Consider the following 26,956-nt stretch of genomic DNA (forward strand, 5'->3'; position numbering starts at 1 on the left):
CTGGGAAATCCTGCTTGGCAAGTTTTCTTGACGAGGAGAAGCGGGGAGCTGTCCAGCGTTTCAGGATCTTAGAGTAGAGCAGCTTTTCGTGGGAGGAAAAAAAATCCTTCCCGGCTCGGAAATTATTCTCTGTCCCGGCGCTGTCCCTTATGGTCAAGCGCGGGGATGGGCAATCAACCAAAGGGGTGGACAGGCTGCTCCCCAGGCGGTGGCTACAGTCCTTCGGGGGGTCGTCAGTGAAACGATTGCTGCTGCTGCTGCTGCTGCTGAGAATCTGAAAAGGAAGCAAAACGGAAGAAGGCAGCCAGGTGGGCGACACCAGCCTCGGTACCCTTCTTACAACACACACATACGAACACACACACACACACACACACACACACACACACTGCATCTGGAGGAAAGTTTTCTGACTAAGCTGTTTGCCTTTCAAGTCTTACAGGCTCAACGATGTCCTTTGCCCTCCAGCCACTGTTTTAGAAGGGAAGGGAGCTCTTCTCAGGGCAATTTTCCCCACCTACTACATCCCACCCACCACCCACCCACCCATGCTATTTCTTTAGCTTTGGCAACAACTGTGAACCTGATTCTTCCTTCCCTCAGGACTTCAACATTGCTTATTAGCCTGGACAGGCAAAGAAGCTGAGACCCTCAGTCCCAGTGTGGGACCAGGAGAAAGGTCTGAGGTCCCAGCCATGGACAGCTGTGAAATGAGGGTCTTCCTTTGGAAATCTAACCTGTTCTTTCCTTTGGTGCTGCTGCTGGTGTGCCTGGGAGGCTGCAGTCATGTTTCCAGCAACCAAGGTAAAAAAGAATGAGGAAGAAAGGGAGAGGGAGTTATTGGGAGTGGGAGGGATAATGGCTGGACTGATAAAGAATATTATTTAATGTATTAAAAAAGCAGGTTGTGTAAGTCTGCAAAGTAGCTGCCAGGGAAGACAATTCCCATAGGCATGAAAGGATCACTTGTTCCTTTCATGGGTTAATGGAATGGTCGCTCTGTGTCATCTGGCAGTGTCAATTGATTTGCCCCACTTAAGTGACAGATGGAGGGGAAAACATTCTCATGCATGGTAGAAAGGAAGTTAAGTTTCTGCATTAATTCAAAGCTTCCTCAGGCCCAGACCAGACCAATGATGTTATGCCACTGATTAAACTCAATGAAGCTTTGAAAGAAATGCCCTCTCCATTTTACCTAAATATTCTTGGTTTTCTGAGGTAAGCCCTGGTAAACAGAGCAAGAATGTGGACTTTGAGCTTACACTTCTGGTTCAAAGCATGTGTTTCCTTTTGTATCTAATTGTCATAGGTGGATGAATGGAGTTTTAAAACTTAAAATAAGGGAGAAATATGCTTTAAGTGGGGTAATCCGAATGCAACCTGAAAGACAGTTCCTATGCCCAGATTGTTTTTTCTTAATCATGAAATCAAGGAAAGCTGTTTTTCAGAGGATTGTTTCTACAAGCTTATTTTGACTTTTGTGTCAAAAACGGCCTGCCTCCAGAAGTTGTGGGTGCCTCATCACTTGTGGTTTCTAAGAAATTGTACATCCAGTGAAATGGTATAGGGTCCCCTGCTTCAGCAGAGGGTTGGACTAGAAGTATAGTCCCTTCCAACCCTGTTTGTTCTGTTCTGTTATGTTTGAAGTAATTGTATTGTATTATTAAGGAATGGATATTGCTGTCTATCTAGGGCTTCTGAGGCCCGCAAGAGTCTGACGCTCTTACAGTTCCTCTAAAGCCCCTGAACCTGAGCATGCATGTGTATGACATTCTATGAATCTCAGCCTTAGCTTTCTATAGTAAATCTGTCACAGACATATCATTTGAAAATAATAATAATATAAATATGTAGAGTACTATTTAAATAATGCTATATAAATATGTAAGATTTTCTTTTTCTTTTTTCTTCGTCCTCACTTTACACCTGCAAAGAAAAATTAAGGCATAGAGATCATGTTTTATGATCCAATAGTCTATCTGAAACACCTCTGGGTCTCCAAATCTGTTCAGATGAAAGCTTAAAGGATCATCTCTGCTGGCTGAGTACAATAGAACAGCACTTAGGAGATCTGCGCAAATCAAAAGCTTATCTTTTGCTTTACCTGCATAATCATTTTAATAAGTAGTGACCTTGGACTCATTCTTGACCCTGCTTTTCTTCTTTGGGGAATATCATGGTAACTAATCTTGTTACTACTTAATGATCTGTGGACACTTATGCTGACAGGAAAACCACAGAATGTTAACAAATGAACTATTATTGATTTGTTCAAGTGTAAAAGTCTATTCCTGCAGGAAATTAAATATGTATACATCCTTATATGTGCCTAATCTTCAAAATGATACACATCAATCTATGGTAAAACCTTTTAACTTGGCTATGAATAAGAGTGCTTAAGCAGACATATAGCTAATATAAAAAAAATATTAATCTCTATTTCTGCAATTAAACCGAAGGCAGTTTTTTAACTGAAATAATTATTTATAGATTTTGCAATTTAATAGCCAAAATTATTCTCAACAAAAGATCATACTTTCATACTATGGAAGAGTTTAATATATATTTTGGCATCAGATATTCATTTTACTAGAAATGGATTTTCCTTATAAATTAATTCAATCTTCACCCTGAAAATCTAGTTTACAAAGCGGACTGATTAGTGCCACCTTTGAATCCTTGTGTTCCAAACAAAAACCACTGATTTAATTTATCTGTATTTTATTATCCATGTATGATTCCCATGTTGTTATGCTTAGCTTAATTACAAAGAAGCACAATTATTCACTAGCCACTGTTTTATCTGAACTGTCCTTGCACTAAATGTATGACATCTCATTAGTTTTTCAGGCAATAACTGTACTACACATATGGGTATGAAGATGTGTTTCATTTGTGTTTATGTATAGGGAAAAGAGATAATGATATGGTGGAATTTATATTTCATGTGCAATTGAAAATGATAGTACAATAAAAAATGGAGAGGGAGGGAGAGCGGGACATTAATAAATTCTATTATTTTGAGTTTTAATTTTAGGGTTTTGAGGATAACATCTTTTAGTTAAGCTAAATTTTGTATGCTATTTGTCGGCATATAGATGCCAGAAATATGGTGGTTTTGTGTGAATGTACATACACACACAGAGAGAGAGAGAGTACATACACACCTGTGTATATCCCAGGTGATATGCTTTTGCAACTTCAGATTTAGTTTCTTCATATTTATGTTTACCAAGATACTCAGTATAAAAATTATCTAATCAGAATTCATTTTGTTTGCATTTACTTAAGTACATAAGTACAAATATAAGATGTCAGGCAGAACTTTATAAGTAGTTGGCTTGTCTTAACTTCTTTCTTTTTTTCTCATTGCTAAGAAGCACAACAAAAAGCAATTTCAGAAATAGTACAGAAATGTAACTAGAAAATTACCAGTAAGCAGATTTTTTTTGAATGGTAAAATCTGCAGTCTACGTTATCTTCAAAACTAGTCTTGGCATTTTTTTTACTTTATAGATTCATTAACAATTGCAATTAAAAATGATATCCTTAAACAGCAAGCAATATGCCATAGTGTTATATAAAATATATTGATATCTTAAACAAATTTATTCTACATTGCAAAAAACCCCATATGGCTAATTTTAATAAGATCTATATAGCTTTCTCCTAAGAATCCTAAGCACTTCAGATATTTTATTGATAAGCTTCATCTTAGGCTACTAGAGGAATGTGGATACCATTTTCCTTTATCTTCACCCAATATTGTTTCACTAATAATTATGTACAGTAAAACAAACTGTGTGGTTGTTTTTATATAATCAATGGGCATTCTTCTGGTCCAGTTTTCATGATATTGTTATGTCTGCTGGCTCTGTGGCATTCAGAAGACCCTTTCAGGCATTACAAATCTGGTATGCTCATGACGAGAGAAGTTCAGGTGACTCACTGCTACCCAGATAAACATTTAATGATATTGGCTTCTCTGAAGGCATTCACCATTGAGCCCTGATACCTACATTATGATCTAGGACCATAAAACAAACTTTTGTTTATCAAATGTTAATTCTGCAAATGCAAATGCTAAAGAAATGCTGGTTTCACTGAATAATATGGTGAGAGGAAGGCTTAATCTGATACCATTTAATGGGACTGGAGTTTAATCCAATTGCTAGAAGATGAAGTTGCAGACAAATAGAAACTGTTGTTCAAGTCCTTTGAGGTGAAGGCTTGGTAATTCAAGCATCAACCATACAATATATCACAGCAAGCAATTCTGTCCTCTGACTTGAAAGATTGCTGGAACTCCAGAAGTGCTGGATTGCAAGTAAGCAATTGTTTGCCTTCAGTGAACTGCTATTTGATTTAAAAACTTACTCTGCTTATATATTTAATTAGTACTATCAAACTTATTGCTAAAAAGTATTCCTTTTATCATGTCCTCTTAATTATTCTTTTAATTTCATACTGTGAGTTAATAATCCATATTTCTATCATAACCTGAACTTTTATCTATACAAATATTGAGTGAAAGCTCTCTATTGACTTAACTGGGATTGGCCTAAATAAAATCATCACTATACAACAAAAATTCTTGTCAGATTTCAGTGAATACGTTGAAGCTAATTATATCATAACAAGAGTTGTATCCATCATAAGTGTTCTGGATAACATAACACCTAAAAGGGGATTACTTCATCAAGCAAATATGTGTCCATGTACGGAAGAAATTTAGCATCAGATTGACTCAAGCTGAAATTGTAAAGAAACTGGTTAGCAGGTTGGAAATGACTGGTTTACTAATTGAATACAGGTAGTCCACCATTTTCAATAGGCCACTGAGTGACCATTCAAAATTATGACAGCATTGAAAAAAGGGACTTATGCTTATGACCATCTCAGACACCTTGTGGTCATGTCATCAAAATGCAGATGCTTGGAAGCTGACCCATATTTATGACTGTTTCCTGGGATAATGTGATCACCTTTTGTAACCTTTTGACAAGTAAGGCAATGGGGTTAGGGATTCATCTAACAGCCATATTACTAACTTAACAATTGCAATGATTCATTAACAGCTGTGACAAGAAATGTTGTAAAATGGTGCAAAAGTTAACAAATGTCTCGCTTAGCAACAAAAATGTTGGGCTCAGTTATAGTGGTAAGTTGAGGGTTACCTATTGTTTTCTTTTTTTCTGATTAAATGAAATTAGTTTCCTTTTCATTGAATAAGTGAAAGGAAATAAGCTAAATTGGATCAAAGATAGTCTAATGTTTTCATTGGTCTGAGGGCACTGTAGATCCTTAAATGGTGTTTGACATAAAGCTTTCCCTATCCCACCTTTCCCCCATTTTTCATCTGTTAAGGTTGATTAGGAAAAGTCTAACTATGTTCCTTAGAGAACTGATGGAGTTGATGGTATGCATCTCTCTGTATTAGAATTCTATGTCTTTGCTTGAGGTTATTCAATGGTCTGTAGGATTCTGCCTTTGGGGTTATAGGTTCTCAGTCTTGACCTTACATGACTGAATTAATAAATATAGGGGCATGATCAATAAATAATTAAATTGACAGTTGTTCAAAGTTCTACACTGTTGCTTTGAGGAACTTAAAAAGTCTGTAAATATTGATGGTATCTTGTTAAATAAATAAATGTTGAATTTGCAAAAGATAATAAAATATTTTAATGATTAATTATCCTTTGCCTTTTCCATTCTAATTTTTTTCAGTACTCTGTGAAATATTTCAGTGGAAATTTCATGTAGTCATTGTCAAACTTTAAACATCTATGTATCAGGGTTAAAACTAAGTGTAAGAATACAATGGATTATTTAAAAAAAAAATCTATTCAAAGCAACTTTAGCAGAAAATGTTTTTCCAGTATTAAAAAAGTAGAATAATGTATAAATAGGAGCACTGAGTTTATAAAACTACTGGTTGCAAAACTATTTTCCTTGGTCGTTGATAATTATGTATGTATGTATGTATACTTATTGTATTTGAGTATGTGTACATATGTATGTATGTATGTATGCATGCATGTACTGTATGTGTGTGTGTGTGTGTGTGTATTGTTTTCTTAAGTTTTCACGGGTACTTACATGTATGGTATTCAGCTTTGTTTGGGTATTTTCCCACGTCATTATAGTTGTGCTTTTAAACTTGTAGCAACATTTAGGCAGAATCTCATCTGCCATCATTAGGCTTCTGTATTGTGTTCATCTGTGAGTCAGACTTTCACAGCCATTTCTGTTTTAAATTTGGAGATAGCCTACTGCTGTGCCAGAATGGTTTTTTCTTCATCCTGATTGGTTGGGAGTCTTGGTCTGTGTTATTGGTCTTTGAGTTTGCTGTGATCTGCTTCATTGGTGTTTCTAATGTCTTCTGTCTGTTTTGTGCCTTTTTTGTCTTGATTGGCTGGCAACATTGTGTTTTCTGTATTGGAGGCTTTTAGTGCAGCTTGTCTCCGAGTAAATGGACGGCTATCATTTATTATTACATACATACATACATACACTCTATAGACTGCAGCTTTTTCACAAATAAGCTGATTTGTTAAATGGGTTCCTTGAGGCTATTTTACCAATCAATTTATTTCAGAAAAGGTTTGGGATTCTCCTGCATTCATCCTTCTCTTTGAGCTATAGTGAAAGTTTGAATTTGACTTTGCTCAGACAGGACATCCAACATCTGTTGTCTCAACCTTCTTTCTTTTGTATCAAATTACTTGCTAACTGTAATAAATTAAACATTGCCATAGAGTGACCTCTGATAAAATAAATTGCATGTAATCTCCAAAAGAAAATATTTCTAAAACAGGGAATCATTAATTATATTGTTCTTGGCTGCAAACAAGGGCTGGGAATAGCAAAGGTTCTGTCCCAATTAAAGCTATGTGAATAATGTACTATTAGCCATGTAAACATATAGGAAGTTCAATAATTATTAATATAGCAAATGATTGTGTCTATAAATTCCTAAATTTGATTAAGGTTAAGCTGCCAAATTATATAAATGTTGTATGCCAGTTTCTTATGTAAAAAACCTGTATGCAAGATTACAAGTTGCTAATATTGTGACTAGGACTCCAATGCCCTATATTATAAATATAGGCAGGCAATATTATATAATTTGGGCTTCCTAATTTAGGCACAAAAAAAATGTAATGGGATACATGAATAATGCCTAAATTTCACATAGCATCTTTCCTTCCTTCCTTTCCTCCTTCCCTCCTTCCTTCCTTCTTCCCTTCCTGATAGAAAGATCACCAGGAAAGACAGAAAAAAATCTTCAAATCTTTACATATAGTTAAAGTACATAATTTTCCATCACAAAATGTGGTAATATTCACCAATTTAAATACAAATTTAGGGAGGATACGATTATCCTACTAACTTGATAAATGTGAAGAATTTCCTTTCAGGAAAAAATTTAATTATATTAAGAATACTGTATCATATTTTGTCATCCATAATAACACTGGAGATGTTTTATTTTTATTTTTTTACGATAAAATGATATATAAATCTTGGTAATCATGACCAGATTAGGTGGTGAAAATATTTGTATATATTAACTCTAAAGTCTCAAGCTATCTTTCAATAACTACATCAAAAGAAAAAAAGATAGGAAAAATACTTATTAACAATGTTGTGTACACTAAATTACATTTTCTGTCTGAGGCCCTTTATGAAAATTGATATTTTGACCATCCTATATTTGCTATGCTTCATACCATTCAAGTTGCAGTCAGCTGCAACTTTCCAAGTGAGAGAGACAAAGACAGAGAAAAAGAGAGACATTCCAGATGTTTTTATTTATCATTGGGAGTTCTTTCTGTTGAATATATCAAAAATCATTTCTATGTTGTTTTAGAACTTTGTTCTAAAATTTATTCTATGTTACTTTTTTATGAGAAGGAATAATTATTCACTTCTCATACAGCATAATGTCCGGAATCACCTTGCCAAACTTGGAAGCTGAATCTATAAGTTGTGAGGAAGATTGGGTTAAAGATGAAGAGATGAAGATATTCCTATGCGTTTAGTCATTTTCCAAAGTAAGAAAAAATGTTCTACACTCCCCCTTTCTTTCTTATTACCAAATGTTCTAATTTATTTGGCACAGCCTTATAAAAAAACCTGCTAATGTATTTGTTTACGGACAACTTTTTTAATCCTTTCAAGATTTGGCTGGGTCTTAAATTCCTTGCATCACAATCTTATAATAGATATTTGCCTCTGAAGATCTGTGATGGTCTTCATGATAATATTATCTAAAATAATATTCTCCATGTGGAGATTAATTCAACACAGACTCTATTGAAATCACTGCACAGTTAAGAACATTAAGGTGGCTTTTAGGGCTTGTATATCTCTAAAGTTATACTTCACTTAATTGAAACTTCACTCCTCTTTGAAATGATACCAGTTAGTTTTCATCAGGAGAGAACTACTGTTAATGGACACAAAGAGATGAACAGAGATCTCACCTCTGCCTCTATTATTCACCTGTATGCTTCGCCTCACTGTTCTTTTTGAAGTAGAGCAAAGTGTTTTCCATACTGCCTATTACTATGCTGAGAGGGAAACACCACTGTACTTCCACAAGTTGAAATGCTTTATCCAATTGTATCATAACTGGTTAATACACTCATAGTGACTATTAATTGAGATTGCATATAATCCAGCCTTCCCCAATCTGGTTTTCTCCAGAAATTTAGACTACAAATTTCAGAATTCCTCAGCCAGCATGAAAGCTGAAATTCCTGTTGTATGAGTGGAAATGAAGGTCTTCTCATTCTTTTCTATATTTATGCTACTTTCAATGTATATTTGGAGCATGAAGTATTTGTGTGTATTTATGTTAATTAGCATAGTTAGTAATTACTGAAACAGGTGATTTGTATAGGGCATCATTTGAACATTATGGTATATGTGGTAATTTTTCTGATTGTAGAATAAAATTCTGAATTGATTTGATGATGTAACTTTTCAAACTAAGCAATAGAAAAATATTTGTCGATGAGTAGTCAATCAAACGATAGACTCAAGCACTGTTGAGAATAGAATTATATCTTTAAAAGAAAGAATTAGAAAGTTGATTAGATCAGTGGAAATGATGATTTATAATTAATAGAATAGATACTGGTAAAAATAAGCTTATTTAGTCTTGAAAAGAGGGCTGATAAGAAGGACATCATACAATGGTTGATGCAACGAAACTTACCATGGCCAGTTCTTTATTATCAAGCAATGCAGGATGTGAAATAATGGTCTAAAGTTCCCTGAAGGCAAATGCTAAACAATATTATCAGTGCAGTGGAAATTTATGGAAAAGGTGAAGTTATGTTCATTGGAAGTATTAAAGAAAAGTTGAGTTTAATTGGGATTTCTGCACTAAGCAGGCATTTGACCTCAGTATTTTAAATTGTCTCTTCCAATTCCAGCTCCCTTCCAACTTCTAGTAGGTTCAAATTGGGATTCTTCATTTCAACTACTGTCAGTTAAAATTATCCGTTAAATGACTGCAGAGCATAATAATACTTCAAACAGAAGAATTTTTACATGTATTAGGAAGCCCCCAGCAGTCTCATTAACTGTACTTCAAGATTATTAAAATGCGCTGTACATTGAAGACTGGCTTCCTGCTATAATTTCCTTGAATAGTTCCACTCACACTTGTGATAGCTGGTAATGAGGTTGTGTTTCATAGATAAACCCTTAAAATTGTAGTCTATTTCAAGAAAGTAGAACTAAGATATAGAAACAGAAAGAATAAAATTAGATGAAAGAAATGAAAAGAGTCTGAGCTATGAATTTCAGTTTCTAAATATTTCAGATATATTTACTAACAGAAATTGCAAGGCATATTTTTATAATATTTGAATATCATGAACATTAACTGAACTGTATATTTTTAAAATACTGTTTGTTCTTCATTAGTTCAGATAGCCATGAATTGACTTCATAGACTATACTATTTGCATAAGAAGTCCAGATCATTTCCAGACATTTTTAGTTAGATGATACATAACTTTCCTGATGCTTAAATAATATGGCCCTTATATAAAGCAGCATTTTATGTTAACTATGCATTAATATATCATAATGTTAGAATGCTAGCACTGGAATGTGAAAAACAAAATATCCAATCTAATGAAGCTGCACAGAAGAAAATAAGCATTTTATTTCCTACAGTGTTAGTGTGAGTCCAGACTCCTATTCCATTTATAAACATCATGTTTTAGGAACCTGAATATAAGGAAAGAAGCCAGTACAAATTCTATTAGTGCATGCTTTATTGCACCTTCCCTTAGAATAGAATTATAATGTAAAATTATTTATATTTTGACGTCATAAATCTGGATCAGCTGTCAAGCATTAGTCATTTTTAATGTAGACCAAATATACACAAATGGAGAACCCAAGACATTTATTTTCAAAAAGATAAAAAAGTGGTGATTGAAAGAGACATGAAACCCATGCCAAATTAAATTTGTGATTAGGAAAATAGGAAATGAATGAAACAAATAAAGAATTAAGATGTTTTAATCAAAAATAAATGAAATGTAAAGAGCAACAGCATTTCTTCTTCCATTCTGAAACTTTCTGCTTTCTGCCTTTCTTGTTCTAATAGATAACTGCAATTTGTGAGAACACCCTTTTGTCTATTTCAATATAAAATACCAGGAAGAAGGTTTAAAGTACCGTATCTGCTTAATGAAAGTAGAGAAACAGTTGTATATTTTCCAATGAAGATGACTGAATCAATAATAAATTAGGTTTGATTATATGTTGACATTTAATACTCTATACACAGGATGTTAACATTTATTGACACCATCCTTCCTTCTCCCATTTCTTTATCTGCACAGATACTTTTATTCTTGGTTCAGATACTGAGCACAATTTGCAAAGGTTAATGTGTAATAATCCTAAAACTATGTTGCTATGTTGACTAGTTTAAAACATGATAGTTCAGATTAGCACCTACTTGGCCACATTTGATGGTATAATTGAAAATCTTGTTCCTAATATTTGGGTCACAATACTTCTTGTAGCAATAGTTTTGAGAGTCATACCCCATTTCTAACAGAAATAACAGCTTAGTTTATTGGTGGAAATAGCTGAAGCTTTCTCTTACACATCAATTTTTGCTCTAGCTATTTATATTTTCCTTAATGATATCTTACCTTGAAATTTACTTGAAATGTGAGAAGGTAGGAAAGCATCATAAAGAAGTGATTATTTGGTAAGAGACAGGATGTTTACATATAACCCTTGGCTAATTAGAAAAGTGCACAAACACCACATCTGGTCTCTGAGAATATTACAAGAAATATTGGAAATTAAAATTCTTTTTTTTACCCAATCAGGTATTCCAAATTATTCTTCTTTTGTTTCAGCTTTACCAGTTTTAAGAAAGATTAGAAGTTCACCCAGTTCACCCTAATCAGTTCAGTAAGAAGAATCATTTGAATATTATGAATAATCTGGTATTTTTTCCACTCAGTTTATCTAATGATAATTTCCCTTTTGCTCTGTCTTTTCCTCTTTTACAAAACTTGTGTGCGTTCTATGTTTAAGGCTCTTAAACAGTGCTATGTGGTTATGTATCTTTAAATGTCTTGCTGGCATTCCATTATACAGCAACAAAAATAATAATTAAAAAAAACTATATGACAAGATTTTGTCCATTTTGTCCATTGTCCATTATGAGCTGTGGTGGCGCAGTGGCTAGAGAGTAGTACTGCAGGCTACTTTGCTGATTGTCGACTACCTGTAATTTGGCAGTTCAAATCTCATCAGGCTCAAGGTTGACTCAATCTTCCATCCTTCCGAGGTGGGTAAAATGAGGACCCACATTGTTGGGAACAATATGCTGACTCTGTAAATTGCTTAGAGAGGACTGTAAAGCACTGTGAAACAGTATATAACAGTCTATGTGCTGTTGCTATGGCTATTGCTATTTTTAAAAATTATTTTTTTGTTAGTGTGGATGCCTTTAGGAATACTGGAGTGCTGATGGGGCTTGGGTCAGTCTGACTCTCTCTGCCCTAGGAAGGATACAAAAAAACAAGCCTTTCTGGAAAATGTTACTAGGAAAACTGAAGGGACATCTCCAAGCATTTGACTTGAAGGTATCCTCCCAAAATATGTATGTATATGTGTATCTTGTCAGGATTCCGGCAGTTACCCCTATTAAATCATAAGTGTCAAGCCAAACTTCTAAAATTTCAAAGGATTTATTGCGGGTTAACATGTCGGCACTGCCGGCAATGCAACTCTAAAAAGACCATAGAAATATTTTATGAGTTGACATTTATATTTGTGTATAATGTTTATGCATATATCTGTCTGTTTCCCTTCAGAGCTCTTCAGAAGCATTGTAAAAAGTCTCAGTGGCATTCCCCTTATTTCACTGGGTTATATAAGGAGCACTTGACTGAAGTGGCCCTTTAGAGAATTACTTTAAACTAAGTCACTCAAAATGACATTATTTTTTAGAATAGCGATACAATACTTCTACTACACTCTACCTTCTTAATCATCCTTTGCTGAGACATAGTCATATCATGATATTGTATATCTCTGAATATTTGATATCTTAGGATCTACTTCTCCAAAATCTTTTTTTTTTTTATGAATTAGAAGGATTTTTATCATTTGGAAGAAAAAGAATATTTGTAACTTCTAACATACAGAAGGAACAATTATACATAAATGTTAACCAGTCTGCATCCACATACCATGTAGAATAGCTAATATTATTTTAAAATTTGGTAAGAAAAGCCTTTTCACTTTGAAGAAAACTGAGCAATATTCTGAAATATTAAATTTATAATAAATATTATTAATACTAAAACTAGAGAAAGCATAGAGAACTGGCACTTTTCGAAAAAAAAGTGCCTGATTTCATCTGATCATAGTTTGGTGTCTTCTGATACAGGTTATATCTTGCTAACTGAAAAAGAAAACTGGTTTCATTGAGCATTTATACTTCTCTAATAATAATGCCTTTTATAAGAAAATCCCAAAGAATTCTGCATGTTGATCCTTTAAAAATGTTCATTGGATTGCAAAGTTATTAGACCTGATATTTACTGTGATTAAGAAAACTTACAGTACATGTTCTTTCACTCTATGTAGACAATAGCTGAGTTCATTCATTCTATGCTACCTTGATACTTTCTCATTAAATGTTTGTTTTCAGTTATGCAATACATAGCTTCCTGCTCTAAGGCACTACTTTTTGAGGACAAGTACATTGTAAAAAGATTGCAGTGGGGCTTCTGATTTCTGTAGCATTATCAAATAGTTTAAAGATATTTCATATTGGCATAATCTACAGTTCCCCCATACACATCAATACAACTCATTTAATCTAATCTAGTCTAACCTAATCACAGAAAGAAACATAAATAAAAGGGAGAGATAAATACTGGTTAGCACAAAAAAGAACAAAAAATAAAATAAAAGTATCTTATCTGAAATACATTAGCACAATCTATTTCCAAAAAATATATTTTTAAGAGCTCAAACTATGAGTGATAGTTCATAACTTGTGCATCATTGACCAACTATTTTAAGGACTTTGAGTTGTTTAAAATGAATGTATATTCAAATGCATTAGGCAAGTAAAATTAGGCAAATTAAATTCCTAATAACTCCATGGAGATTTCTAAAGTTTAAACACAGCAGATAGAAATAGCACTTAGACATATATACTACTTCACAGACCTCTCTAAGTTGTTTACAGAGTCAGCATATTGCCCCCAACAATTTGGGTCCTCAGTTTATCGATCCCGGAAGGATGGAAGGCTGAGTCAACTTTGAGCCAGTCAGGATTGAACTCCTGGAGTGAGCAGTGAGTTAACCTGCTATATTGCATTCTAATCACTATGTCATCATGGCTCTTTAAGATCATTACTTCATTGTTGTTTATATGTGATGATAATGATATTTTTTTCAAAATAGTCCTGAATGTCTCATCAAAATATTAATTAGGTCTGACCCCCATCCCAACCAATATTTGTTAATTAATAACATTCACATAAAGCACTTTTGAATAATGTATATTTCTTTTCATATGTTTGCTGGCCAAATAATAGTTTCAAAATCTGTATGCTACCCATATGAAATTACAGTAGCCTTAAGGCAAGGCTAACATGCAGTAGTTAAATAGCTCAAATGAATAATTTAAATACTGGACTTGTCAATTATTAATTTAATTCTTTTGTAATTAAATGCCAACTTTAGTCCAGGCCCAGAGAAGTTGCCTGGAGAGGAGTCTTGTGCTGTTATATGGGAATGGTTTGAACTTTGTTGGATTGAAGAAGTGTACAGGATCCTTAGGTCTATGAGCACAGCCATCTTCTTGTTAGATTCATGTGGGGGCATGTGAATGGATTCTAGCAGTGGTTATTTTTTCTTTGAGAGAGGAGGTTATTCCTTTACCTCTTAATGAGATTCTGGTTAATCGACAATAAGCCATTGCTGCACCCCACCATAAAGAACAATTTTCTTCCAGTATCTACTGCCCCGTTTTGGGAGAAGGTGATTGAAAATATGGTTGCATAGTATTTCAGAGGATCTTGGAAAAAGTAGATGATTTGGATCCCTTTAAACCTGGATTCAGGAAGCAGGATAGTCAGAAACAGCATTGATTGCCCTTTTTGATGCTGTCCAATGAGGATAGAAAGGGGGATTTTGCATCCATCCTTGTCTATCTCACCTCCTAGTGGCTTTCAATATCATTAACCATGGCATCCTTCTGGAATCAGTTAGAAGATTGGGATGGCCAATACGGCATTCTGAGGGTTCACCTCCTTCCTCCAGGGTCAATTCTAGTTAGTGGTGGTTGGGGAAGAGTTCCCACTCTCAGTCCTACTATGTGGGGTACTACACAGTTTAGTATTTTCAACTTTCCTATTCAACACCTACACAAAGGCTCATCTGTTACCATGTAGTGATGTATGGATGTCTTATTTTGTGTCTGGAGGCTGAAAGGATTGGGCATAGGGAACAACAAGGCTAATTGGGTTTGGGTTTGGGGGCCTATTCTAGGACTATGCCATCTGGGGCCTATTCTGTGACTATGCCACATCTCAAGAGACTGTGAATATCTTATGAATTGCATTTAATTCAATCTTTCTTGTGCCATATGGTTATATTTTTATGACTGTTTTTAATAATTGTTTTTATATATTTATTGTTATATGCTTCCCAGAGTTACTTTGTGTGACATGGGTGACTATATCAATTTACTCTATAAATAAATATTTTTTCTTTAGTAGTGGCTATTCAGTTAATGTTCTATAAGGGAAAAGATTGACATATTAATTGACATTTTTACTACTACAGTAAAGACAATTATGCAGCACCATCAGCACCTGGTGATTCATAGTAGTAACAGCAAGGCTGCTTTAGCCTGTTAAGTTTATTAGTAACACAAGTCAGTACAGAAGTGGAAAGAAGTCTCATATATATTCAGGGTGGCAATTGCAGAAAGCTGGAATAATATAACTAATCTCATTTAGGAAACCCTAATTTGAATTTCACTTCATCATACTCTCAGTTTAAGGAGCATTTACAATGCTACTTGCAAAGTTGTTATAAAGCACAGATGAGTGCACATCAGCTCGTATGTAGCTTCTTGAGACAAAATTGCAATTATAACTTTGAATAGTTTTATGTTAAGTGTGTGTGTGCATGCGTGCTTATAAATCTTGTATACAGAAGAAGTAGGAAGATAAGGCAGAAAGATTAAACAATTTGGGTATGGGAGCATTGTTAAGCAACAGACCTTGTTTAGGTCTAAAATCCAATAGAAGACAATATCTATAGCTCAAGACTGAACTATGGAATTCTTGGTGCTTTCCAAGTTTGGATGCTTGACGGAAGATGTCTTATTACACAACTAGGAAACATCATCAGCACTGATGTTGGATAACAAATACCTGAATTCATTGGAAGGATACATATTGGTTCAGGCAATTTTTAAAGTTGTAAGATTACAAGAGTAGGAATATCCACTCCCTTAATAGGCATCCAGTTGTAAATTTTGTACTAAATTTTTTAACATTTGAAACACAGTTGACATGATTCAGAAATAGTAATTCATGATTCAGAAGTAGTAATTCTGATCATTTGATGTACAAAGAGGGAACATTTTCTTCTCCATATACAAAATAGCTGATCATGTGGGAGAAAGTTTCTTCATTTTCATCTTGCTTTTAGATTATCAAGATGGTCAGAGGAAACCAAATGGAACAAGTAGATATAAGTAGGCAAGTGATTGCTGGCAGTGTGGAATGTATTTTTAAAGCCCACACATTTTAGCATACATTAGAAACAGAAGACTGATCGTTATTTTGGAACAATAACAAGATAACAGACTGTGTACCATAGAGAATGAGATTTTCAAGGCTTGCTGTTCTCAAGCATGTACTTCAGTTTGACAGCCTAGCCATGCACCTGTAAAAATGCACATGCTGCTAAGGCTTGTTTCTTAACATTGTAAATAATAAATGAACAGTGAGTGCAAAAGTGTCAGACTGGATCAGTTAAGAAATTATTATAAAGGAGAAAACATCAAACTGCTTAGCTGTTCAAGCAGTTAAAAAGACATAAAGCTCAGAAGTAAATAAACTTTTTATATGCTTTTTATATTGTTCTTTTTGCACTACTGTTTATTCTTCTATACAGGTTTTTAATTGTCCAGTGTCTTGAAGTCATATGTTGGAACAATAAATAAATAATAAATGAAATTTATTTCTACACTACTATTATTATCATCATTATTGCATTTGGTGCACAATGGCTTGAGTGGGAGGCTGGGCAGGAGATTAGCAAGCCCAACTTCGAGACCCGAGAGCTGCTATGGGGCAGGGTTGAATGCTTGCCTTCACTCAAGCTCCTAACAGGGATATAAAAGAAGCCCCCAACTGGATGATATTTCATTGGCTAATCCTTTCAACCCGGAAGTGCTTTATTGCTTCAGACACAAGTGCAAAAAAAATATCATTATTATATCAATGAAAATAACTGTAAGCCATGCTTTGTTCGCTTGTGATGCTTTCTAGTAGGAATATAGGTACATTTTGAAAATCTTCATTAAATAGGGATTAATTAAGGCTGAAAACCTATTACTGTATGTAAAACCTAGGCTAAGATCTCGCCAGAGTCAATGGCATTTACCCTTGTCAGTGAACATAGCATACTGTAGAATACATTTTCAAATAAAACTTAGCTGTGACCAAATTGACCTTCTTTTGAATTCCCATCTGTCAAGGAATTATAGTTGGCAGGGTTCAAGAGATGGGCCTTCTCTGCCATGGTATCGGGCTTGTGGAATTTTCTTTTCCCTCTTAACATTCTGCAGATCCTTCAAGATCTTCGGGTGGGAGGTGTTATGTAATCAGGCCTGGCGGGGTCAGGGACTGGGGAGATTGTAGTTAACTTCATTCTCTCTTGTTTTGTGTGCTTTTTAATAGTTTCTAATAATGTTTTAAACAGTATATGTATTTATTGGTTTTCCCTTTTTGAGTTTTGTACCTGACCCAGAGTCATTTTCTTATGGGTGTCTGTACAAAACATGATACAAAACACGAATAAACAGGCTCTATATAACCTTGAAATATGTATCATTAGCAGATATTCTTTCCTTTTCTAAGACCTATGGCTCTTGTTTTTGTTTTAAAGTTGAAAGAAGAAAGATTTTGAAAGATGCAAGGGAAGAGAAGGGAAAGAGATTTAATTGTATCTCAAGTTTGGGATATACATCAGCAAAATACCATCAGACACACTGTTTTAACCTTGATTGTATTGTTGTATTTACAGAAGAGAGAAGAATATATTTGTTCTCTGAACTACAGTGAACTGATATGAGATTATTATATTTGTACTAGCCTACACCTTCCTTTTAGTAGCCTGGTTTTTTTCCTCCTTCACTTTCTCATTCCCCAAAGACAATCACAATGTTAAAGTGCCACATAAAAAACTTTTCAAATCTTTAAAGCAATGTTTTGCAGAAATCTGTCTTGCATTTTCTCACTCACAGTCTTTATTTCAAAAACAGGCTTATGTTGTTTTGAATTTTAGAATATTTGAGAATTATGTTTGAATTCTCTTGATGGCATTTTTGAGCTATATTGCTTAGACATAGAGAAGTTTGCTGGTATTGATTCTCATTTCACATCTGAAATTCTTCTGGCTGCTGATACTTCCAAATCTGTGGGTGGGGGTATGAAAACTTTCATTAAATTTTCCTTTAGGGTTTAACTGAAGCATAGAAACTAGAAGGGATACATAATTTGCAATGAATGTGCATATGTTTTCCTTGCCCACTTCATAACATCAAATGTTTACAAGAACATCTTTTTTCATCGGTAACATGATATTGTCCCTTAAATTCAACAAATTTTGAAAGCTAATAGGGTGCAAGCCAAACAGGTTTATGGATATTGGATTATGTACACCTCCCTGATGATTTGATCAGGCCACATTTTCTCCTTGTTGATTCCTATTTATTTATTTTATTTTATTTGTAAAATTTATTAACCACCCATCTCACCACATGGTAACTCTGGGCAGCTTACAATGTTAGTTTTTTTTTAGTATTTTTAATAACTTAAGGGAATAACTGCAGAAGTAATAAAAGGCACATAAAGAAGATCAGTTTCCACTGCCCACAAACCTATTTTGTGCTGCACAAAGAAAACAAAACTACCAAGATTCTGAAAATTATATATAATTCACTTCAGAGATCAAACCCATAAAAGCATAAGAAATCACAGAATGTAACCAGTTGGGAGGGAAATTGAATCCAAATCCTCCCCAGTGTGGCAATCCACTTCTACTGCATCTCCATCAGATAACCATCAAGCTATTGTTAAAACATCTTCGGCAGCAGACATTCCATCAACTCCAGAGCCAGGAACTTTACAAAAGGGACTTAACATTTCCTTCAGAAGTGAGAAATATATTTGTCTAAGAGGCTGATGGATTCTGATTCGAACAACATTTGTCAAAGTACTGTTGCTAGAAAGTTCTTCAGTTCAAGGGGATGGATTTAGGGATTTCCAGAACTAGCATTTTGCCCATCATCAGGATCAAGGATAAAAAGATGAGGTGAGACAGGGGGAAACTGCTGAGTGAATCAGAAAAGTAGGTCATGGCTTCCAGTGTCTGACTCTCCAGGACACTTGCCTTTCTACCTCAGCTGTCTCATTTCATGGGCTCTTTGCAGATCAGCAGGGGGAAAAAGAGGTTCAATAATGCAACAGTGAAAGAAGCTTCTCTTCCTTTCAGACGTTAAGGAAAATAGATTCTCTAGTTGCTGCGGATTAGGGATTTACAATACTGTAGATTGAAGGATTTATTTGGGAGAAAATCTAATTACTCTGAGTTTTTTAAAAGAAAAAAAAAACTCTCCCAAAGCCACAAAAGCATTTTACTGGTTGGTAGGATTTATTATCTCATTTGTTTGTAAGGAGCTATTAGTTAAATGCTTCTCTAGAATACATATAGTATTTTGGTGAGATTTATTTATGGTGTTCCACTCATGTGACTAAATCCCATTATGATATAACAACTCGGTATTTTCCTTATCATGTTTTAGCTGTCAGACTCATGTGTATTTTTCTTCTTTCATTTTTTTTTATAAAAAAAATACACAAGGGCATTGTTTTCATAGAAAATCATTTTAAAACACTTCAGGGTAATGAATGTAGTTTTTGTTCACAGAGCTGTGCATAAATATCTAGTACTTTAAAAAAAGAAGGAAAAAAAGAATGCTTATAAGAAATTGTGAAGTAGGCTAGGCTGTAAAATACTTTCTGAAATGTTTGAAGTAAGTGTTTACCAAATGTTAATATTGTCATTTTATAAATAGTTTCTATAAAGAAGCTCAATCAATAATAATTTACATAAAGAACACATTTGGCAGGGTTATAGAATCATGATGAGGGTGGAAAGTTGAAATCTGAATATCTGAAGGGCACTCCATTAGGAAAAAAACTGGATTGGAGCACATTGTTTACCTTATTGGGAACCATATTCTTGGGGAAAAAAATGACTGATCTGATTATGGGCCACTTGTATCAGTGTTACCTATGGAAAAATTCAGTTCCTTGATGTAAGAGGTATAAATATAAAAGCTGTAACATTTACTAACATCCAGTGAAGGAAAAAAAAATCTGCCATTTTAAACTTATCTTTAAACACAACCCTCCCTATAGGAAAAGAGAACATTTGCACAGCTAGTTCTGCATGCATTGTTTATTGTTTCAATTCTTTCATTGGCTTATCCTGAATTCCACTCCTGTTGCCTAGAAGATTATCTTCTGCAGTTTAGAGCTCAACTAAGGCACAATATAGAAACGTATCCATAACAATTAAGCTACCAACTTCTCTGCAGAATTCCAATTGTCATGTTTAATTTTTCACCCAATGAAACAAGAAACCTGCCTTTACTTGCCTTCTCATTCTAGTGACTCAGAGGTATTTTCTAGAAGAAATCAATTACAATACTATAAGGATTCAAACCTGGACATCGAATGAAAATCCTATTTATTGTCTACTACTTACTTTTGTTGAAATCTGCATGGCACACTTTTTTCAAAAGGTCCTTTTGAACCTCTCAGCTGTCTTTGATGCCATCAACCATATTTTCTCAGCTCAGTTATGATGACTACAAGTGGAAAGCATTGTGTTGTGGTTAGGAGTTTTTCTGTTCCTTCCTAAGAGTAATACCAGTTGGTGATAATAGGACAGAAGCCATTCAGGTGTTGCTTATTTGTGAGATACCAGAAAGACTGATTCTCTCTCTTTGCATTTTAATATCTGTACAAAGCCAATGGAAGAAGTCACCCACTCATATAGGTTGAGGTGTTATCAATACACTGATAATATTTAGTTGTACCTCATCACCTTGGGCTGAACTAACACACAGTGGAAATCGTGACCTGTTATTTGAAGGCTTTAAAGCTCGATCCTGAGACAGAATTGCAGAAAAACTGGAATCTTTTGCCTGCTGCTAGGGTTTTCTTTTATTCTCACTTAAGAAATAAAATAATAACAATGGAGTTGGAGGGGACCTTGGACATTTCCTAGTCCAATCCCCTGCTCAGGAAGGAAACCCTACACCATTTCAGACAAATGGTTGTCCAATCTCTTCTTAAAAACTTCCAGTGTTGGAGCATTTACAACTTCTGGAGGTAAGTTGTTCCACTGATTAATTGTTGTAACTGTCAGGAAATTTCTCCTTAGTTCTAGATTGGTTCTCTCCTTGAATAGTTTCCATTAGTTGCTTCTTGTTCTGCTCCCAAGTGCTTTGGGAGAATAGGTTGACCCCTGCTTCTATGTAGCAACCCCTTAGATATTGAAACATACAACCAGGGGTGGGATTCTACAGACTCGTACCTATTCGCTAGAACCGGTTGTTAAGATTCTAAGCAGTTCAGACAACCGGTTGTTAGAAGAAATTACTGGCCTAATCTTATAAGGAAGGCAGGAAGGAAACATTCTGGTGTTGCTTACAGAAACTGCCTTTCCATTGACCCTTATTACATTCTTGGCAGGACTAGACTTCCTGTCTCAGGAACGTCTCTGGAGTTTTTTTTTCCTCCTCTGCTAGCACTTTGCTTGTGTGGAGTGACCATTCAAAGTTACAATGGCACTGAAAAAGGTGACTTATGACCATTTTTCACACTTACGACTGTTGCAGCATCCCCACAGTCATGAGATGTCAGGCAAGGAAATGTATGCCTCGATGTGAGTGATATTGAGTTGGCCACACCCAGCCAGTCACATGACGACCAAGCCACTCCCACCAACCAAACCTGCCCACAGAACCGATTGTTAAAAATTTGAATCCCACCCCCACATACAACTTAGGTGTTGTCCTAGAGACAAGACTTTTGCTAAATAAGAGTATGTAGTTCATAGCCATGAAAAGCTTTGCTCAGCTATGACTAGCCTATCAGCTGCAATTCTTTCTAGAAAATGAAACATTGGCAATAGCTTTCTCACATGTACTATTTTATCTATAGAATCCATTCCTGCAATATACTCTGAATGGTGTTGATGTAATTTCAGCATCTCAAATGCATTTGGCAAATGAGATCCCTCCATACCATGTGTCATCAATTTTGCAAACGGCTGTATTGATTTACAAGAAATTTATGAGTACCATTGAAAATGCTGGTTTTGTTCAATAAAGTCTTTTATGTCTTGATATCTGAGTAATTGACAACTGCCTCCTTCAAATAAAATTAACTCAAGAGTTACTCCTGCATAACTCAAAGAGGTTGCCAGAGCCCCCTTTTCAGTTTATGCTCTGCTGTTACCTTAGTCAAGGAAATAAGAATGGCCAACTGCTGGTGTCTAGAAGAGCAGTCAAAATGGTGTTCTTTCCTATTTAACATAAGTTTAATACTGAATCTGGTTGTAATTATTATTGAGAAGATTCAAAATATCCTGGATACTATGCACCTCATCATGGTCCCCTTATTTAACAGAATAATTAATATGTGTTATTTATTTAGAAATGGTAGGAAAAGGACCATATTTTCTTGATAATACCATGTTTCTCATATAATAAGGCCAGGTCTTATTTTGGGGGGGAAGCCCCGAAAAAATGGCTAGGGCGTCTTTTCAGGGGGTGACTTAATTCACCCCCCCTTGCATCTTAGGGCGGGCAGTGACATCTTGGTTGTTGACCTCGGCATTGGTGGGGCTCTTTGTATCAGGGTCAACACAGGCAACACCATATCCGGGTGTGCAACAAAAGCATTTCCTAACAGCAAGCCCCCACGCCATTTCCCCCCCATTTTGCATGTTTTAATATAGCCCTTAATTCAGGGGGAGGGGCTTAATTTCATTTCATGCCTATAAAACATGCTGGGACTTCCTATTGGGGGAGGCCGTATTGTTGGAGAAACAGGGTATTATAAGTAAGTTTAACATGAATCTCAGAATTTGCAGCCTATAAAATGTATTCTATGTTTTTATGCTACTTATTCATATATATTATATTCAAATACAGAGAGGGATGTATCAACAGCACGTGGGTGTTTAATGCCTAGAGTTCCACAGAAGAGAACCTATTAAGCATTATTCACTCCTTATTATTCCATATAAAAGAACAAGATTAGAGTTACAGTATGTGCTATTTTTGTGGTACAGTTAAGTATTTCCACTTGAACGAAATACGAACATGAATCTCATTAAATATAAAATTTCTGCAAATATAAAGCACAGAGAACTTTCAGATATTACCTTATTATATAACAGTTTTCCTGTAAATATTATAGCATACTGCTGTTTCTTTGTTCCAGCATTTATAGGGGCATTCAATTTATTATATTCCACCAATTTCCACATTTTTATTCAGATAAGCAAAAGCCTTCTAAAATATTCTATCCTGCTTATCCTATATATCACACTGCTTTTGAATTGTGGTAAGTTTATAAATACATTAGAAAGCAGTATTTACCATTAAATAAAAGTATGATAAATTATTTAATTATTTACCAGTTTGCAAACATACTGAACCATAAACTAAACAACCAATTTATTTTCTTATTTTACTTAAATATTTTTCCTGTGCATAATTCAATATGTTATGCAAATCCAGGTCATTGGATTTTAAAAAGCATCATAATTTTATTAATCACAGAAAATAATATTTTACAAACTGTTCAAACTATTTAAATTCATGTTATCAATGCTTATTATTCTCGAAATAGCATGCATATTTAAATTTGCATATGCACTCATATATGGTAGATACATATATATGCACATATGTACAAAATAAGATGAACTCCATTTTATTACCCTAATGCTATATGTGACTTCTTAAAAATAATTTATAGAACTTAGTTCAGCATAAGTATATACAAAACTGCAGGTTTTATATACAAAGTATAAATTTTATATTTCAAACCTGGAAGAAAAATCTCTATTACTTCTTTACTATTGATTTTAACTTTTGAAATACTTTGTTTTGCTGTTGTTGTTATGGATATGTTGGGAGAACAGGAAGATATATTCTAAATGTGTTGTTTGCTTCAAGCACAACAAATTACACAACGGTAATTAAGAATACTAACCCTAAGCAAGCCTTTATTATATTCATTATTCTACAACAGGGGTGTCAAACTCAAGGCCTACAGGCCAGATCTGGTCCACAGGGTGCTTAAATCCATCCCCCAGGGGTCTGGAAATATGAAAGGCCTCTGGAAACTAAAACGGGCCCCCTGTGCCTCCTTTTCATCCTCCATGTCCTCCTGCAGCACTCTGCTGGCTGAAAATGGGCCAAAAAATGGCTCAAAAAAGGACCTGCAAATGGGAAAAATCTGGCCCAAAAATGGCCAGCAGAGTGCTGCAGGAGGCCATGGATAGTGAAAATGAGGCACAGGGAGGCTGTGCACAGGTAGTTTTAGCTGCCAGGGTGTTGCAGAAAGTATCTGTCCCATCCCCCCATCCTTGGCCCATGGAGGAGAGCTACAATGCTGATCCAGCCCTCAAAGAAATCCATTCTGACACCCCTGTTCAACATATTGCACATGTTCCTATTGACATGTTTCTGTGTTAATTTCTATGCACAGGTTCTTGAAGATTCCTGCATCAAAAAAGCATTTTAAAATATCTTAAGAGAGGTTTGGATATTTGACAATCTGAAAACAAGATTATTAAAATTCTGTTTATTAATAGTTAAAATGGAAAAGGTATCCCTTTAGGATATCCATATTTCCTGAGTTGATTGCCTAATGCAACATAGAAAAAAGGTACTAATTTTATAAAGTTGTGTAGCTTGCTGCATTAAATTGCTTAAAACACATTCTTAATTAACTTTATTTATTTATTTCTAGTTGTATTACTTGACACAACCACCGTAATTGGAGAGCTAGGATGGAAAACCTATCCTCTAAATGGGGTAAGTCAACCAACATAGATTTTGATGGCTATTTGGAATATATCTGATATGCATTGAATTATACATTGTACACCGTATGTTTAATTCAATTGAAAACTACATTTTAGTAGATATTTCTAAAAATAGAACTGCACCAGTAGAAGCATTTACTGATATACAAATGGCACAACTAATTAATCACCTCTGATGGTTTATTTATGAATAGTTATGGACTTACACCATAAGTCAACTTTTAAGTATGAATATCTTTTTAAAATACCTTTTGATAATTGTGGAAATAGTTTTCTGTTTAAAAATAATGTGAATGAAATTCAGTGAACATTTCTGATATTTGACCTGATGTTCTGATGTTCAAAATATAAATATTTTCCATAGTGCTGTTTTGGAAGCATTAATCCTAGTTTTATCAGCTCCTTGGAGAATAGGGGCTTATATTTATCTATGGAATTTATGAAATATAAGCTATTCCACAGCAGTGAAAGCCCTAGCAGCTTATGCGGTACTCAGCTGTTGGAATCTATCCAAAATTTTATGCAAATTTAGAATAATAAGTATAATAATTTTTGGAAGTATGTTGTAAAGCTCTCCTGTGTATAAGATACTTATTTTATTTCTTATAAGGTTCTGCATTCCAAAGTCTAAAAATACAGTGTATCAAGAGGAGATACAGGGAAAAATAATAGAATGCCATTGTCAATGACATATGGTAACATTATAGAATATTACCAGTTGGTTAACAAGACAAATATAAAGATTATGTTGCCTTATTGCAACGTCCACATATTTTTCTAAGCAATGGAACATTATCTTCATTATCAGATCTCAGACATCATTCAGATCAGCTTTTCTTATCTTCTGACATAGGCATAATTCTAATTTGGCATTAAAGCATGGTTTCTTGAAACTTAATCATGAAACAAAGTAAAATATGACAATATTGCCTAACATAAGTTTAATTTTCCTTCATCCAAATTTTCTTTCATCCAATATGTGAAAACAGGCAGAGAAACAAGACCACTGATTATTCAAAAATAAAATTATTCAATTTTTTGTGGTTGTTATAATCATTGAAGATTGTCTGTGTGTGTGTGTGTGTGTGTGTGTGTAGGTCTAGAGCAGTAAATTGCCATATGTTTGTCAATGTGCATAATGATTGCTTAGATATAGATTCTTCTTAAATATCTTGTATATTTACATTTGATTCCCATTGCCATAGTTTTTGGTAATTATCAGCATAAGGGGAAAAGTAATTAGTCACGAGTAATTCTGCAGGAATTCCATATGGGAGGAAAAAGGTTAGACTGAGAATCTAGAAATCTAAAAAGATGGAAAGAAGTTGCTGAAAAAAATGCAACGGTGACCAGGACATTGTGATAGCGTACATTTCTTATGTTTCAAAACAGTTACATTACTTAAATACTGGATTCAAATGCATTGCAGATCTGTATAAATCATTGAACTAAATGTATACCTTTGATCTATAGCAATGAATATTTGAAGAATTGAAAACTGTAAAACTGTTTAAGTTGATACATGAAAAAATGTAAATTTCTGTTAAAAGATTTGACATCAGATATCTAAAAATATTAGATATCAAATGCACTTATAGCCACTTGTCTAAAAAAATAAGTAATAAATATTTTCAGACATAGTATCACTTCTTTCATCTGCTTTCAACAACTATATAATAGCAGATTTCAAACTAATTTTGCAGCCTTTTCTCCACAGAATATTCACTGTAGGCAGCCAGCCTATTGCTATTTTATTACTTCACATTCTACAGAATTTATTCTATACATATGCTTCTGTAACTTTGGGGAACATCTATAAAGACATTGTTTTCTGAATAGCACTGGTCCATTCAGGTTTTTTAAATTATGATTTTTCATGTGGTTCAATTTTTTGTCTTTTCCTCCCCCTCCTACAATTTTGTAAGCAGGTTCAATATGTTTAGGAAGAGTCTCTGCCAAGTTATTTGTCATGGGAAATACAAAAATCAGAAAATCATTT

General features: G+C 34.5%; 1 protein-coding gene across 1 annotated transcript in view; it reads left to right on the forward strand.

Moving 5' to 3' along the window:
- Nucleotides 1-270: 270 nt before the first annotated feature.
- EPHA6 (EPH receptor A6) overlaps nt 271-26,956 on the forward strand; it is a 449,967-nt gene continuing 423,281 nt past the window's right edge. Inside the window, exons 1-2 of the mRNA XM_026700746.2 lie at nt 271-804; nt 24,882-24,946. Of these exons, the coding sequence (XP_026556531.1) occupies nt 696-804; nt 24,882-24,946 (174 nt within the window). The 5' untranslated portion in view covers nt 271-695. The remainder of the gene's footprint in view (nt 805-24,881; nt 24,947-26,956) is intronic.

This window comes from Pseudonaja textilis, chromosome 7 (assembly GCF_049901715.1).
Source record: "Pseudonaja textilis isolate UNSWEBS1 chromosome 7, rPseTex1.2, whole genome shotgun sequence".
NCBI lineage: Eukaryota > Metazoa > Chordata > Lepidosauria > Squamata > Elapidae > Pseudonaja > Pseudonaja textilis.